The 15196-nt window shown below is 38.5% G+C and overlaps 1 protein-coding gene across 12 annotated transcripts in view; it reads left to right on the plus strand.

Moving 5' to 3' along the window:
• The window catches only part of LOC127947472 (A-kinase anchor protein 13), an 81213-nt gene that overhangs the window by 5600 nt on the left and 60417 nt on the right, over positions 1-15196 (plus strand). For 11 of the 12 annotated variants that reach the window (XM_052544615.1, XM_052544618.1, XM_052544619.1 and 8 more), the window contains exons 1-2: positions 8735-8768; positions 10896-10939. In XM_052544615.1, the coding sequence (XP_052400575.1) occupies positions 8750-8768; positions 10896-10939 (63 nt within the window). In that variant the 5' untranslated portion in view covers positions 8735-8749. Of the gene's footprint in view, positions 1-8734; positions 8769-10895; positions 10940-15196 lie in introns of those variants that run through there. The other variant, XM_052544622.1, reaches the window with a different exon arrangement.

Raw genomic sequence — 15196 nt, forward strand, 5'->3', positions numbered from 1 at the left:
AAGTATTTTAATGAAGAAATGGTTTACATTTTTTTCATTTTTTCTTCCTTTGTCTTAATCGCCCCAAGAATTTCAACATTGTCCTCAGCTGACTGGAATGTACTCCGCATCAAACATTTGGAGAATTCTTACAGTAATACAGCTATATTTAGACTTTGGGTGTGGGTTTGGATCTGGGAAGATTTTTATCTTCTTTATCTTGCTGAAAAGGTGTTGCAAATTGCCTATTAATAAGGCTGGTTTTATGGTCCCCTTGACTCACAATGCAGCAGGTCACTTCCTCCTGGGAAGCCAAAATATTCATTCAAATGACCATGCTGTAAATTTATAAAACAATAGTTTTTAGATGGTCACATATATGAATTTAGAATACTGGGCTGTATTTATAAAAGGGCTTATACTCTATTGTGAAAACCCTTAAACTTCATGAAATCCTTATTCTGCTTTGCATCAATTTGGAGGTAGGGAATTACAGCACTTCTAAAATCCAAAATTGTGCAAATGCCACAATTTTTAGTTTTGACATTACCTCGGAAACTTGCTTTTACTCATCTGGAGTCCATTTCAAACATTCAAAGAAACTATTTTACAGTGCTTTTGCATTTAATGCAGGTGTATGAAAACGTGATTCACTAAAATGTCTTTATTTGTAGAATAGTATACTTGTACGTACATATTTAATGCAGCTAATGCTTGAAAATGTGCCTCTACAAATATTAATGTATTGTGCTTTGCTTAGCTTGATATCACATTGCTTAGCTTGATATCTATATTACCCTGATGTCACCAAAGTTCATATTACCCATCATGCCTTGGAATTCAGATGCTTTAACTTGAGCCACTTCCAGAATTAGGTAGAAAAATGTAAAACATAATTGGTGATGCAAAAGTGTTTTTAGATCACAAAGTGGATGTTAAGGAGTAAGGGAAACCAATGATTAAATAATTGAATCAGTGCTTCAGTCAGGTTAGATTGATAAAGCAGACATCTGCACTTTGTCTTCCTCTGGATATGGCATGGAAGCGGAAGGCACGGATTAGTTTTGCATTTTACCAGCCCGTCTGGGATCTACTGTGGGTCACTTCCCCCTTGTGGAATCATCCTGCGGCCTTGAACCGAGTCTGTCTAAAGTTAATCAATTGACGGATCAATGTCTGCTGCTAATAAAAAAAGAAATCTTTCAACCTACCATTAAGTTGGAAATTCCCACCCGTGGTCAGGATAGTTACAGATGTTTTTAAAACCATTAAATTCTCAGTATGTGATTTTTACTTGTAACATTGAAGGTATTAGTTCTCCAAAAAAAAAAAAAAAAATTATATATATATATATATATATATATATATATATATATATATATATAATTTTTTTTTTTTTTTTTTTTTTTTTTACTCACCCTTAACTAAACCTGTATGACTTTTCTTTTGTTCTTTCTTAGAACAAAAATTGACAATTTCCAAAGACTTGTGCTGGTCGCTCTTTTCCATGCACATACAGTAGATGTTTAAGCTTTAAAAAGTATCCAAAAGCCCATTAAAAGAATAATGAAAGTGTTCAAAAGTGTGCTATATTTGACATCATTATTCACAGAAAATCTTAACATCTGCCCAAGCTAACAAGTTTATTGGAGAATTCTATGATTTGTTTAAATCTGATCTGTTCAACCAATTCGGTTCACGAATCAGATCGATTTTCTGACAGTCTGTTTGTGCCATTTAACATTTCAGTGGAAGGGAAGATTATCACAGAATAATGACTTAAATTTCAGTCTGTTTCACACATAAACATCTGTTTGACTTAAGAAGACTTGAAATGAAGTGCATAACTGAAGCTTAAAAGCATATATTCATTAATTTTTCATAATCAAAAATGGTCCTTTAAGTTCTCTTCCTGCTATTTCAGCAGATGGCACATTTACCTTCCCTCAGGATCTTGACAGTGTACACTTCTATCTAGAGAGCGTTCTCGTCTTAATGTAGACACCAGTGGGAAACTAGCAGGAAGCAGTGGAATGCTCTCTTTAAAAGCCACGAACACCAGACAAGAATGCTGTGGTAGTTTGATCTAATTGTTTGCAGATCTGCCCTAAAAAGTTGCCAGATTGCATACAAACATTCTGCATGAACCTTCACTGGGCACGTGCCATCAAGAGTTGTGGAACTTTTTAAACTCATGCAACTTTTGTCAGTCTGCAATTGTTAATTAAGTTATGGTTCAAGTGTGAATCCTTTTTTTGCATGTTGAGGCTTGTGTATTATTGAATTTCATTGACCCTGCGAATTTTGGGTGGTGCTAGTGTGGTGTTATTGTGCGTTCAGACGGGGCCCGTTTACTAACAATGGCATACTAAGCCCTATGTCTAAACGCTCACCTTGTGGACTTGGTAAAAAGCATTGTTGGCTTTAATTGGCTGATCGTTGCTGCACAAAGGCCCTTTCTCAATCACACAAGGGCCCCACCTTTCAGTTTCAACTTACTGTGATACAGTTGACTTTACTTGGTTGTTTACTTCCTCACATGCTAACAAAAGTTATAGACATATGACATTATATGACATTTTCTGTCTCGTGAGAGACGTGAACACTCAGTAAACAAAGGTTTTGTATTTATCACAGAGGCTCCTAAGTGAAATCTCATGCTGGAATGGAGGACCGTTGCTAGCAGCGATGGTTGAATCTGTTCTGTTAGAGTTTGTCAGGCCCACTGTATATCAAGTTAATGAGAGCTGCCCTTGGAGAGGTGGAAGTATGCCCTTAGTCTGAGCTTTGGCTTTCACCGTTCAAAGATGGATGATGGTTAAACAGTCACCCAGTCTAACCTCTACAGGGAATGGAAAAGTTCAACTTTAGCTTCAAGCTGCAGGAGGGACCATCATTTGAGTTAGACTAACAGCTTTCTTAGGAAGTTTGGCTGCTGCTTCTTCGAGCAACTGATTGATTGCTCTGTGTTTTTTATTTGGATACCAAGAGTTTGCAGGATATACTTCTTGCTTGCTCACTAGTGTTTGGAAGATTTTAGAAGTTTTAATATTTGTACTGCAAAAATCTGCAAAAAGAGTTCTGGCAATTCAACGTAGCAAATACTAAGTAAAAATGTCTCAATTTGAGGGCATGCACAATAAGTAATTATAAAAAAAAGAAGCAAGATGTTGTTTAAAATAGTTTTTGATTAAGTATTTCAAGTTGCACCACAGGATGTAAACATTCCAAAATATTTGATGTCAACTACCTATTTTTCTGCATTCTCGAAGCAACGTTTGTGTAGTAATAAATCCAGATCTCTCAAGTTTTGCCGAGACTTGTTGTCAGCTGACCATTTCGACTGACTGATTTCCAACTCGTCTCTTTGGTGGGCTTTGTGTTTAGTGGGAGGCCAGTCGCTCTTGCACTGACCCGTGCAGGGGGGCCGTAAAACAATCTACTAGTTAAACTTCAGATTCCATGAAAATCCTCCTCCCACTGATTCTGTCCACATACGCTTGCACACATGCCAAAGCCGTTGATCTTTTGTTTTAACTAAACCTGAGAGGCCATGCATAACCTCTGACAGAATCTTAAATATGGTGTCATTTTCAAAAGCTTTTATTTTGTATTCATTCTGCTCTTATCTATCGCTGTCAGCAGTTGTGTTCGTTAGAAATCTTAACTGGAGACCATAATATTTTCACTTGTGTTTTGCTAATTCTTGGGAACGTCTCGTTCTCTGGTTACACAGAAGTGTGGTGATAGCTTGCGGCCCGTCTCGCTCTCACTGATACGCCTGAGCTGCTTTTGTTTGTTCGTTGGCATGGAGACGTCTGCTGTTCGACTGTCTGCTGCAGGATGTGCGATTTCATAATGTGAATTCTAAAATTGTTAAATATATTACATAATATTCATCTAAAGGTTCATTACATAAAGTGGGATTTTTTTTTAATCTACAAAAATAATCAGTGCCACCAACACCCTTTTTAATTTAAAGACATTTTAGTATAAATTTGTAGTTTGCATCTACCCTTTCTATTAATTTTTACACAATGTGTAGAGCTCTGAACATGTCGTCTTTGTTAAAATGTTTTAATTTGTTGATAGAACTACTAGCAATTACTGAAAAATATCCTAAAAAATATAAATATATTTTTTTCTAGTTTCTTGCTACAAATAGCAATTCAAATCCATCTGCTTAAAGCCTTATTTTTGTGCTTGTTTGATAATGCTGACAACCATGACCTTGGTAAAAAGCTACATCAAACCCCTAAGCAATGCTCTGTTGGTACATTGTGTGCTCTGTGTTGCGGTGTGCATTCTGCAAAGACTAAATATCCTCTTAAATAGGGGTTAGAGTTACTTTAGCTTCATCACCACAAGTATTTGTAATGGTAGAAACAAGGCTTCACTATGGCAACGCATAGGGGTCATGAGCCTCTTTATTAAAAAACATTACGGTGCTTTTTTCACGATGCCTCTGGAGCGAAAATCTTATTGGAAAAGGTAAAGGTTACATAAACCATGTTTTCTGTGGGTTGTGTCTTTCTCTTTCAATGGAGAAAAGCTTGACTGTTTGTACTACAAAGCCTATCCAAATTTCCCAAGGGGATGTTCCACAGGGAGAGCAACACATGCTACATCCTGTTCATGTCACGGGGCAAGAGGGCCCTCTCAACCCTTTCAACACAAGTGCGGTACAACTCTGGCATCTTCCACAGGCCTTGAAAGGCGGCTCCTGCAAATGAACGCAAGGCCCTGTTGTGCGGATTGTTCATGCATTCCTCCAGCATGACTCTGGCATGCCAGTTCTCGGTGTCTGTTGTAGCCATTCAAATTCAAACCCTTGGCTATGTTTGGGATGAAGTGCTAGGCTTACTTACGGATATTATATATTGAATACATGCCACTATTTTTTTAAAGTGCCATTTAAAGTTGTATGCATTATGCAGTACACATTCCATTCAATAGTGAAATCTTTATTAGTATTCCTTGACACCTCAGATATTAAAAATGTGTTTTTTCTTTTATAACGTTTGTGTAGCTTTTGGTGGTCAGATCACAAAATGAGTAAAACAGATTTTTACCTTCAGCACACCTGAAATGAAAGTTGAATTTGTGTGCAGTGCATCATGGGATACGGAATTCTTCTGTGTGCACTGTTATGCTACACATTTTGGCAAATGCAGTAGGTCATTGAAGTTGTTCTTGCATAAAAATTAGATAAAAAAATTTTTATGCTGTATTTATTGAGGGCCACCTTCCAGTGAAGTTTAGCTCTGGCCCTAATTAAACACATCTGAAACTGCTATTCAAGGTGTTCAGGATTACTGTAAACTTCCAGCATTTGAGCTAAACTCTACAGGAAGGATGTCCTTCAGAGGCAGGATTGGACACCCCTGTCATAAAGTACTGTAGGAACGGTATGGTAGTTTGGGGGGGTGGACGGAAATGGAAATAACCCAATATTTCTTGTTTCACACTTTAGGCGTTGATGTTTACTAGACGTCATGAATAAGAAGCTGGCTAAATCACCTGATCCTGTAATCCTATTGAAACCTCTCACTTCCAGACGTCTATGCTTATCATAGAACAGATAGACCAGGAAGAGCCTTTTGTTGTGGCTGTCTATATGCTATTTCCTTGTTGTCTTTTGTGACTGAATCATTCAGGAAGTGAATGCAAAGCTTATAAGCTGTATTGGTTTCCTGTGCCACTCTGGATAATATTTAGTTAAGAATTATAGAGAAGTGTCGAAAAAACACTGCTTGGCATTCCATAACAAATGTGTAAACCTGTTATTTTCAGTGATATTGATTGACTTTTGAGAGCATATAGCTATGAGATGGAGGCGACACAGGATTCTGAGAGGCCGGGATGTGTTGACTCAGACTAAACAAACAGGTGTCTGGCCGGTTAGCCCAACATGGCTCCTACTGGGGTTTGACAGAGGAAATTTAATTTCTCATGCCCTTTAGAGCATACAAGGTCAAACCAGAGGCGAACAAGTTCTGATGTGCAAGTGTATATTTGTTGATATGACATATTGAGTGTGAAAGAGATTCCGAGAGCCAAACTAAGTACTACATTAAGTTATACACTAGGTTTATGCAGAAATCAGAATAAGCTTTGTTCGCCAAGTGCAAACAAGGAATTATTATTATTGAGAGAGAGAGAGAGAGAGAGAGAGAGAGAGAACAGAAAGAATATTTAAATAAGACTAAGGACGAAACGAAAAATAAATGATGATAATTATAATATTAGGTTATCTGGAACAGAAGTATGTACAGAATTGTGCATTGTTTAATGTATGTATTTACATAATACTCTAGAACATTGCCCCTCTCTTGGTTTGAACTTGATGACCTTTGTTTGGGAATGCTCTCGTTTCCTCCATGTCCTTCTTAAATGACAAATCCACATTTTCACTGTTGCTCATAAAACAGATGCAGACCATGGTTCCAGCCTAGAACAACTATGGTATTGACTGTATTTGAGCTAGTTTTTACTGAACAGTTTCTCCGTGCTTTTCCTCTTCTCCTTTGGCAGCATTCTAATCCAAAACTACAATATATAATTGTGATGTTTACAAAAATATAGCTTGTGTAACTAGAGATGTTTGGTTTTTTGCATTGTGATATATGAACAGGAAGCCGCCCATGTCTACCTCCATTCTGGTACCGCAGAGATGTTTAGGAGCCGTTGTGTGTAGGAGAGGTCTTGATCAATGGGACTGGGTCTCGGCTTGGGTCTTGACAAGAACGCAGTCTTGGACTCACACTGGACCTTGCATGATTTACCTTCAAGTTATTGGGTTTCATAAACACCTTTGATCTTACTAACTTCTAGATCAAATGTGCATATAAACGGTGTCCACCTTCAGATGTACACACAGTTCCTCAATCATAATTCCTCCTAACAATCAAACCGGTTCTGCTTTGGGCCATGGCCTAATTGTTGATTCAAGCTTTGGACCAGAGTGGGAATCAAGACCAGACCCTGCAAGACCCAGGCTGAGAGTACCAAAAAAAATGATACTCAAGCCCCTTTCACACTGAGATTCCAGATAATACACGGGTAATGTGATCCAGCAATTGTTCCCGGGTCGTCCGACCACCAGATCACAACTTTGTCTTGGATCCACTGAGCAGGTGTCATCTTCATGTTTTGGTATCTTTTTGCCAATTTCTCCCTACTTTGTATATCTTTATGATATCTAATTAAGTTGTGGTGTAAGGTAAATGAACATCTGAGATCATCTTTTTACCTATTTATTTTGTAAGTGTAGTGTTTAGTCTTGTGTATATGTATTGTGGTCGATATAGTTAAGGGCTTAGCTGGAGAGGATGAAATCAGTGGTTATATTTAGAACCAGCTGATTATCCCTATACCCCATCCTGTTCGGCTTCAACAGTAGCCCTTTTATTCAGCTAAAAGAACAAGAGAAATTGCCTGAAGTAAGAGGCTGTGACCTCTCTCATAATGTCCAGCCCTGTCACCACCCTGCTGCCCACCCCTGACTTACTGTCAATATGTTGTCCTCGTTTTAGATTCCTACTTCCTGTCTGTTACCGCCGGTCTTGGATGTGTAGGATAGGGGGGCTTTTGTCAGGGTTTATGGGTTCTCAAAAAGCCCAAATGTGGTGCTTGAGTTTCAGCGGTGCAAGAACGCAGGCCAAGGCACACAAACTACAGCCCTCTCTCTAGCCTCTAGACATGAATCTGTTGAGGGTAACCACTGGCTTGCTGACTCTGCAGTGTGCTGGCTCAATAGGTCTATCCAGGAGGCTTCATATCAAAGCTAAGTTCAGGTTTTATGCATTCCCAACCACTTCACGTCAATCTTTGTAACAGCATGCCCCCTCCATGAGCGCCATGTTCTCTGATCCGTCTGGTTGACGCTTAGCCAGCTTCTCAACAGCCACAGTCCTGTCTGGAATAGGATGGGTCATCAGCTCTCACTCTCCATCATAAAATCTAGCTGATTAGTTGAAATTTGGAAGTGGATCAGCTTGCTAAATCGTTGGTGTTGGAATTGGGGCAGGGGTACCCGGTGCTTCAGGATAAATGGAAAAAGCAGCAGGTGGGATGGGATGTCTGGTCTCTTCCTGCAGACTAGGGAGGCGAAAGGTATTCTGGGAATTCCGCTGGAACAGGAGGCATAGAGGCATTCAAGTGAAGTATCCTGGCATCATATTAGCAAAAAAGAAGAGATTAGTCATTTGTCCAGTTTTATAACACCCAAAACCATCTCACGGTCTACTCTCTGCATACTGCATACTGGCTGAGTTAAAACTCACTTGTTTAAAGCACTTTTTGTAAAGCGCATAAGATCCTTCATTAATACTGGGAAAGGTGTTACAATGTTGCTAAGCTAATGGCTCTTATCCAAGCACAAAAACAGTGAATTCAGCTGAAGGTAGCATGTTACAAAGCTAATACCTAGGTAATATTAACTATAGTAAAACAAATATTGAGGAATACTTGATTTTAGTTTGATAAAACTGTTTTTGGTACTTCTCCCTGCTGGATAAAATGAATATGTTGGTTGTAGTTTTGATAAGATTATTGCAGTTGATTCTGAGATTTGCCTTATCAAATGAAGATGTATGAAGATCCTGTTATGTTTTAATCTGTAAAGCTTCCTCAAAAACTGTATTCTTATTCTGTTAGTGGGTGTGAGTCAGGTTTCTGCTTTTTAAGGAGAACTGAAATTCTGTGCATGTTCTAAAACCTAGTGAGCTTACAGAGACAGTTTTTTAAGGTACATAGCCACATTCACGACATGAAAGCTGTTTTGCAAGGTAGGCAACTTGAATTGTTCTAGGATATGTCATTTTATTTATGTTTTAGACATCATCGCATGTATCCTTAACAAAAAATGTAGTCTCATAATGCATTGTGATGAGTTTAGTATTTTTTTTTTAAATAATATAGTGGATAAAGCAGAAAAATGAAATGGCCTATTCATATGACAGGAGGGACAATACGGCATTATTTAATTAACAACATATTAACATCAAACTCTATTGAAATCTATTGCAGTTCAACTAATAGAACTGTAGTCACGAGCATGTTAGGAGCCAAAAACAGGAATCTGTTTTTCGCATTTTGCCTGTTTGTTTACACAACAACAGCCTTTTGTGGACTGAAAACGTATATTTTTGAAAACGGGATTCAAAGTGCAAGTTTTTGAAAACATTTCTGTAAACATTTCCGTGTAAACCCCCAAAACGAAAATCTTAAAAAACGGTGACATCATGCACGCGCATAGTATGTGTTAGGTATGTAGATATAAGCAGTACATGTTGATTTTAAAGGCAAGCGTGAACAAACATACACACCAATAGCGGAGAAACACGGTACTGCTGTTGCTGCTCAGGAGTTTGCTAACGCTTCTTCAGCAGTGTGGATTTACTTCACCAATATTGCAACCAACATCAGAGACGCATCATGAACAACATATAATCATCACTTCCCTACAGCTACTGTTTATTAAAAAGGTGACAGCGCCAATTACTGGCTGAGATTTTGACTTCATCGTTGTTGTGTAAACGTAGCCTTAGGTAGTGTGTGCTTGTAAATGCCTGTGTGTATGGGTTGTTTCTGTGTGTCCAGGTTAGGAGTGGGGCCTGAGATAACCACAAGGACGTCCTAACGGCTAATACCTCACCCGGGGCAGATAACGGAACAATAGCTGGTGGCGGTTTATCATCTTTAGTGAACAGAAGGCGGAGACGATGTTAACACTCCAATGTCACTTGTTTCCCAGCCATCTGTATTAGGGGCTGCTCCTAGCCAGCACGTTAAAAGTTGATTTGTGTCATACTGCTTTTTTTTATCAGCTGTGATTTGGTTGTTATCTGAATCTCTGTGTGATAGCGGTTGGGGTTGCTGTGTAATACTGTGGGATGTAGTTTTGCTTCTCATGGGTGAAGTGTTACATCCCATTGCAGCTTGCAGGTGTGCAATGTGCTTCGCGGCCAGCCGCAAGATTCCACCGAGTGGCATGTTCTCAGGCATCAGAGCCTACTAGAGCAAGTTTTCGTGGAGGAAAAATGGATGGAGTGAGAAAGAAACTCCTCTCTCTGATTTTCATTATAGAAAGTGAAGTGAAGTGACATGCAGCCAAGTATGGTGTCCCATACTCAGAATATGTGCTCTGAATTTAATCCATCCAAAGTGCACACACACACAGCAGTGAACACACACACACCCGGAGCAGTGGGCAGCCATTTATGCTGCGGCACCCGGGGAGCAGTTGGTGGGTTCGGTGCCTTGCTCAGGGGCACCTCAGTCATGGTATTGCTGGCCCGAGACTCGAACCCACAACCCTAGGGTTAGGAGTAAAACTTCCCCATGATGAAATGATTACATTCAGTGGTGATCAAAATTTTCAGCCCAACGGATACCTCTTATAATTGATCTTTCTTGCAATTGCAATAAATTCTCATCTGTTATTCAGCTAAATAACAAAACTTTTGTGACATTTAAATCCTCTCAATTCCACACCATTGTGCAGCATACAGCAGAAATCTGTTTTAGTTTGCTAGGCATTAAAGATCTGTGTACGTGATCTGTAAACACCTGAGGCTATCTCTATTGTTGGGGCCTGAAAACAGATGCAAATAATGGATTTCCTGTTATTTATTAGCTGGGGTTAAATTTTGACTGGTTTTTAATGGAAGGACCCGGAAGTGGTGACCATTGTGAATGGAGGCAAGCTAATGCACTCCTAATAGTTATTAGGGTCATAGTTTTGTTTGTTAAAAGCCCTAGCTCATCTGCATCGTGTAGCCTGATTCTCAGAGGCTAGTGAACTGTGCATGAACAGTGAAATAAAAAAAAAATAAGAGTGAGTGCTAATTGAACATCCTGGATTTTCAGAAATGTCATGTTTCTAAATCTCTCACTTTCTTTCTTTTCCACAGTGGCCAGTGCCATGAAACTGAATCCACAGCAAGCCCCGTTATATGTAAGTATTGTGTATCATTTATTTATTTCTTTTAGACCATCTTTGAGAGGTTGTGTCTCTAAATTACTTCAAAAAAGATGTACATGAAGCAGACAGACTGTTTTTGGACAACCTTAGTGGATCCTTAGTTGATGAAAACTTCTAATGAGATCTTGTTGCTCCAAGACTGCCCGGTGCTGGGTAAATATGTTTTTCTTTTGTTTGGTGTTGACATTTTTAATTAGATTTGCTTAAGACATAAGAAGCCCACATGTCAGCAGCATGTTCAAATCAAAAGTGAGCACCGGAACAGTTCAAAACAAGCCACACTACTTGAACAAATCAGGCAATTTAATTTAAAACAAAAATAGTAGTAGTATTAGTTTATAACATTTACAGCCAAGTGATGATTTTTATTTACAAGACAATATTTACTCTCATTTGGTGACTGGTGAGTGTAAATTGCTTGCAGACCCCCATGAAAATGGCCATCTTAATTTTTATTCTACTGGAAAAAAAAATAGGATAACATGATATTTATTATGACCTATGCAAGCAGTTGTGGTATAACGGTGCAGTTTCTCTTATACGTCCTTTGTCATGAGCTATGAATCATGTACAATTCGCTGTGTTTGAAGCACACAGCTGTGGCTTGGTGCATGTGCTGTGTTCGTGTGTATTAGCATGTGTGTGGTTAAAGCTGCGAGTGTGGTTTTTCCATCTTTAGCAGTTGCAGGTGGCATGTTTGACGAGGCATAGTACCGTTATTCTCTGGAGATCTTGATGAACTCACAGGGGTCACAAATGTTCTCTTCACTAATGTGGTTTCATTTCATATTTTTAATACAGCCTATATTTTAAGCTTGGAAAAAAATGGAAAGGAAAAGGGGATATTGCAAAGTGGATATCGTACTCCTAACAAGACTCGACACATTTGAATTCCACCCCTCATGAACTCTAGAAATTCTGATTGCATCATCTGTTGTAGTTCTTTCTGTGCAAACTAGCAACAATGGTTTGCTTTAGTTGTAGCACTACTTCTTAGCTAGCCTAGTTTCTTTTTGGAATATTTCTAATGCCGTGTCCACATGTACATGGGTATTTTTATAAACCGTAAAAAAAAAAAAAAAACTCCTTCCACATGAAAATGCAAACGCATGCTATGAAGCACTGTCAAGAACATGCCAAGCCAACAGGTGGTGATATAATCTCAACCGTAAAGCCACGTTGGCCAATTAGATGCTTGAAAAAGTTTCCAGTAGGCAGAGATAACAATGCATGCTTTGACGTCTTGACTTATCTACTAAACAAACACATCTAGATTCATTTTTAAAGTCAATATGTGTTGCAAAGTTTCTAGCTACATGGTAGCTACATAATCAAAAGCAGGATTCAAATTTTGTAGTTCATTTTTATTGGCAAGTTTCTAAGTATTAGCTACATAACCAAAAACAAAGTCGTAAAAGAAAACTAGATTCATCTTCTAGTGCAGATTTATTGGTAAATTAAAAAAATACTGTACTCTACACGACAACTACAGAAACAAACGAAAGTTGTATTAATCTAAAGTTCAAATTTATTGGAAAGTTTAAGTACATAACAGCTACAAAAACAAACAAAAGCTAGCTTCTTTTTATAGCATTTTTTTCACTCTTTTAAACTATGTTTTTAATAATGGTGGCTTGAAGAAGGTCAGGACCTTTTTTAGCTACTTTCATGGTTGTTCTAGAAGGTAATGTGAAGGAAATGCTCTCTGTTCAACACATGACGCAGGCTAATTTGCTCTCCTTAATTAGAAACCGAGAAATTGTGGTTTTAGGTTTCCAAAGAAGCAAAGACGTGTCATGAAACTTAGAAATTTGTTTGAACTTGTTCTGCTTAATTTGAGCTAAACACAAGTAGCTAAAAGACTCGCGTTGGTCTCTTACTCTCCCAGTTCGCTCAGACGATTCAGCACACCGATTGTTTTTTTAAGCACAGGGCGAAAAGGCCAGGCACTCCTCCTTTGGCACATTGACTTGTGAGATCCTGAAATAGACCAATGAACAACCAAAGTATCAACAGTACTTCGAGAACCCCCTGTGAGCCCGCTTCAGTTGCCAAAAATGCTTCCTGAAAAGATGGATCCTATATTCAGCTGTGCCAAAAGATTCTGAGGAAGATAAATTGGATTCTGGGTATTTTAGATCTTCTGCTTAGAAAATCTACCAAGGTCTTCCTACCAAAACATTTCCAGGCCTGCATGCGATCGTCAATGATTTTAAGGGTTGAATAAATCAACCATGAATCCTGAAAACCAAAATCCTGTGTTTGCTTATAAGACAAAGTGACCCGATAAACACTAAGACTGTTATTTTCGAATCTGAATCTCCATGTATTATGGACACAGTTGACACAGTCACCAGGGTGGTCTTTGTTTCATTTGTTTATGCTCTCGCCTTTGGCACTTTTCCTGGTCCAGCACCTGCTATCCATATTGGGCCGCCGTAGTCTAAAAGTGGTCCGTGGCTGACTTGTGCATGTTAGCAGTAAAAATAAAAGATATTTACAACCAAAGAATGTTTCTGGCTTCTAATATGAAGGAAGCTTCTATCAGTAAGGTATTTCTAGAGGCCTATGTATGCATCATCAACAAAGTGTGGGCTTGGTTACCCTTAAACAGCCTTTTGGACGTAGCAGTCAGATTCCTAAACTTTATGCATGTCGCTCAGGTCAAAGGGTCAGCATAACTGCTTCTCACGCAAGTTAGTCATATGACCTGGCCATACATGCCCTTCCTACACCCAGGGATTCAACCAGTAGGAAGTCGGTTGTAGTGACTGATTTCTTGTGATGTAATTTGTGGCCTTGCTTTACACATTCACCTCCCTCTCTAGCTGTCACCGACTACAGCATCAGGAATAGGACATGAGGTGTGTGTTAACAAGTTTAGATTGTTGGTAATAAGTACAGCCTAAGGTCATTTTTGTTGGTAAGAATGTTTTCACAACAAAGCTTTAACAACTCTCTCTCTATCTCTCTCTCTCTGTGTGTGTATGAATATGTTTTTTTTTTCTTTTTTTGTCAAAATAAGAAGAAATAGGGAAAAAACGAATCAATAAATCCGAATCACTCCGCGTCTGTGATCATCGTCAGCCATAAAAAGCAGCTGACTGGCATTTGGCAAGGGCACCATGTGGCTTCTGCAGTCTGGCCAATGAAAACATCTCTCACTGGGATGTCCCACTGCTTGCGTCACACTCTGAAGACCCGGTGTGTCAGACAAAACTTTGTGGTCTAGCATAGCGGGGTAAATGCAGTGTGGGAATGCTAGCTTGTTACTTTGGTTTTAGATGGTATTAACAGTCATTCTGCTTAGACAGCCCTGTCAAACTTATGTCAAGCCACCATCTCTCTCGTTTATTAATTATTATTTTAATCTTATGGTTCTTCCTTCACTCTCACTCTCATAGTCTCATTCTCCTTTACAAACCACCTATAAATAAGTGAAGAGATCCAAGACGGAGGGTCGACTTTCTTCTTGTAACGCCTTGCAATTTGTTGCTGGTGTCAAGTGTCCGGTGACAGTGTATTATAAATAGCTGGTACAGACAGACTGGGAGTGATATTCCAACCCAAATTGATGTTTTTGTTTGTATTTTGTTTGGTTTGAAGCTACACACCTGAATGTAGTATATAAATATATATAAATAAATCATTTATATTATTTGTAAATAAACATTTTGGTCAAAACTTTTGTTTCATTAAATACAAAGTCTAAGGGCTCTTAGGAATTGTTTATTATTTACTCAATGTATTTATTATTTTTTAGTTTTTCTTGTATGTTTTTGTTTTGCTTTGTTTTATTGTCTGTTCACCTTCCTGCCAAAAACAAGAGTTAATAACAACCACAATGCTTTCAAAAGCTATATTATGGTAGTTATCAATACCAAGAATTAGAAGTGACATCTGAAGTATCTAAAGAGTAAAAAGCTCTTACACACACATACAGACCCGCCCCAGACACATGTTGAACTTTTATGACAGTAAAGTTATAATTATGAGGGTGGAGAAGAGCTAATGACAGGTTTTTTTCCCTCAGTATTTGTTGATATGTATATATGCTGCTGTTCTGTCGCCGTGTACTTTGTAATGAAATGTGTCTCTCTGAATGGACAGGTGTTGAAGCCTCCCTGTTGTTTGTGGATCCAGTAATGATGATTTATAGGAGTTAATGCATTGCGCTGTGTAATTTTCTGCACCCACAGGCGATTAAACACTTTTTCAATACTGCTTTTA

This window comes from Carassius gibelio, chromosome A25, assembly GCF_023724105.1.
Source record: "Carassius gibelio isolate Cgi1373 ecotype wild population from Czech Republic chromosome A25, carGib1.2-hapl.c, whole genome shotgun sequence".
In the NCBI taxonomy this organism is placed as follows: Eukaryota; Metazoa; Chordata; class Actinopteri; order Cypriniformes; family Cyprinidae; genus Carassius; species Carassius gibelio.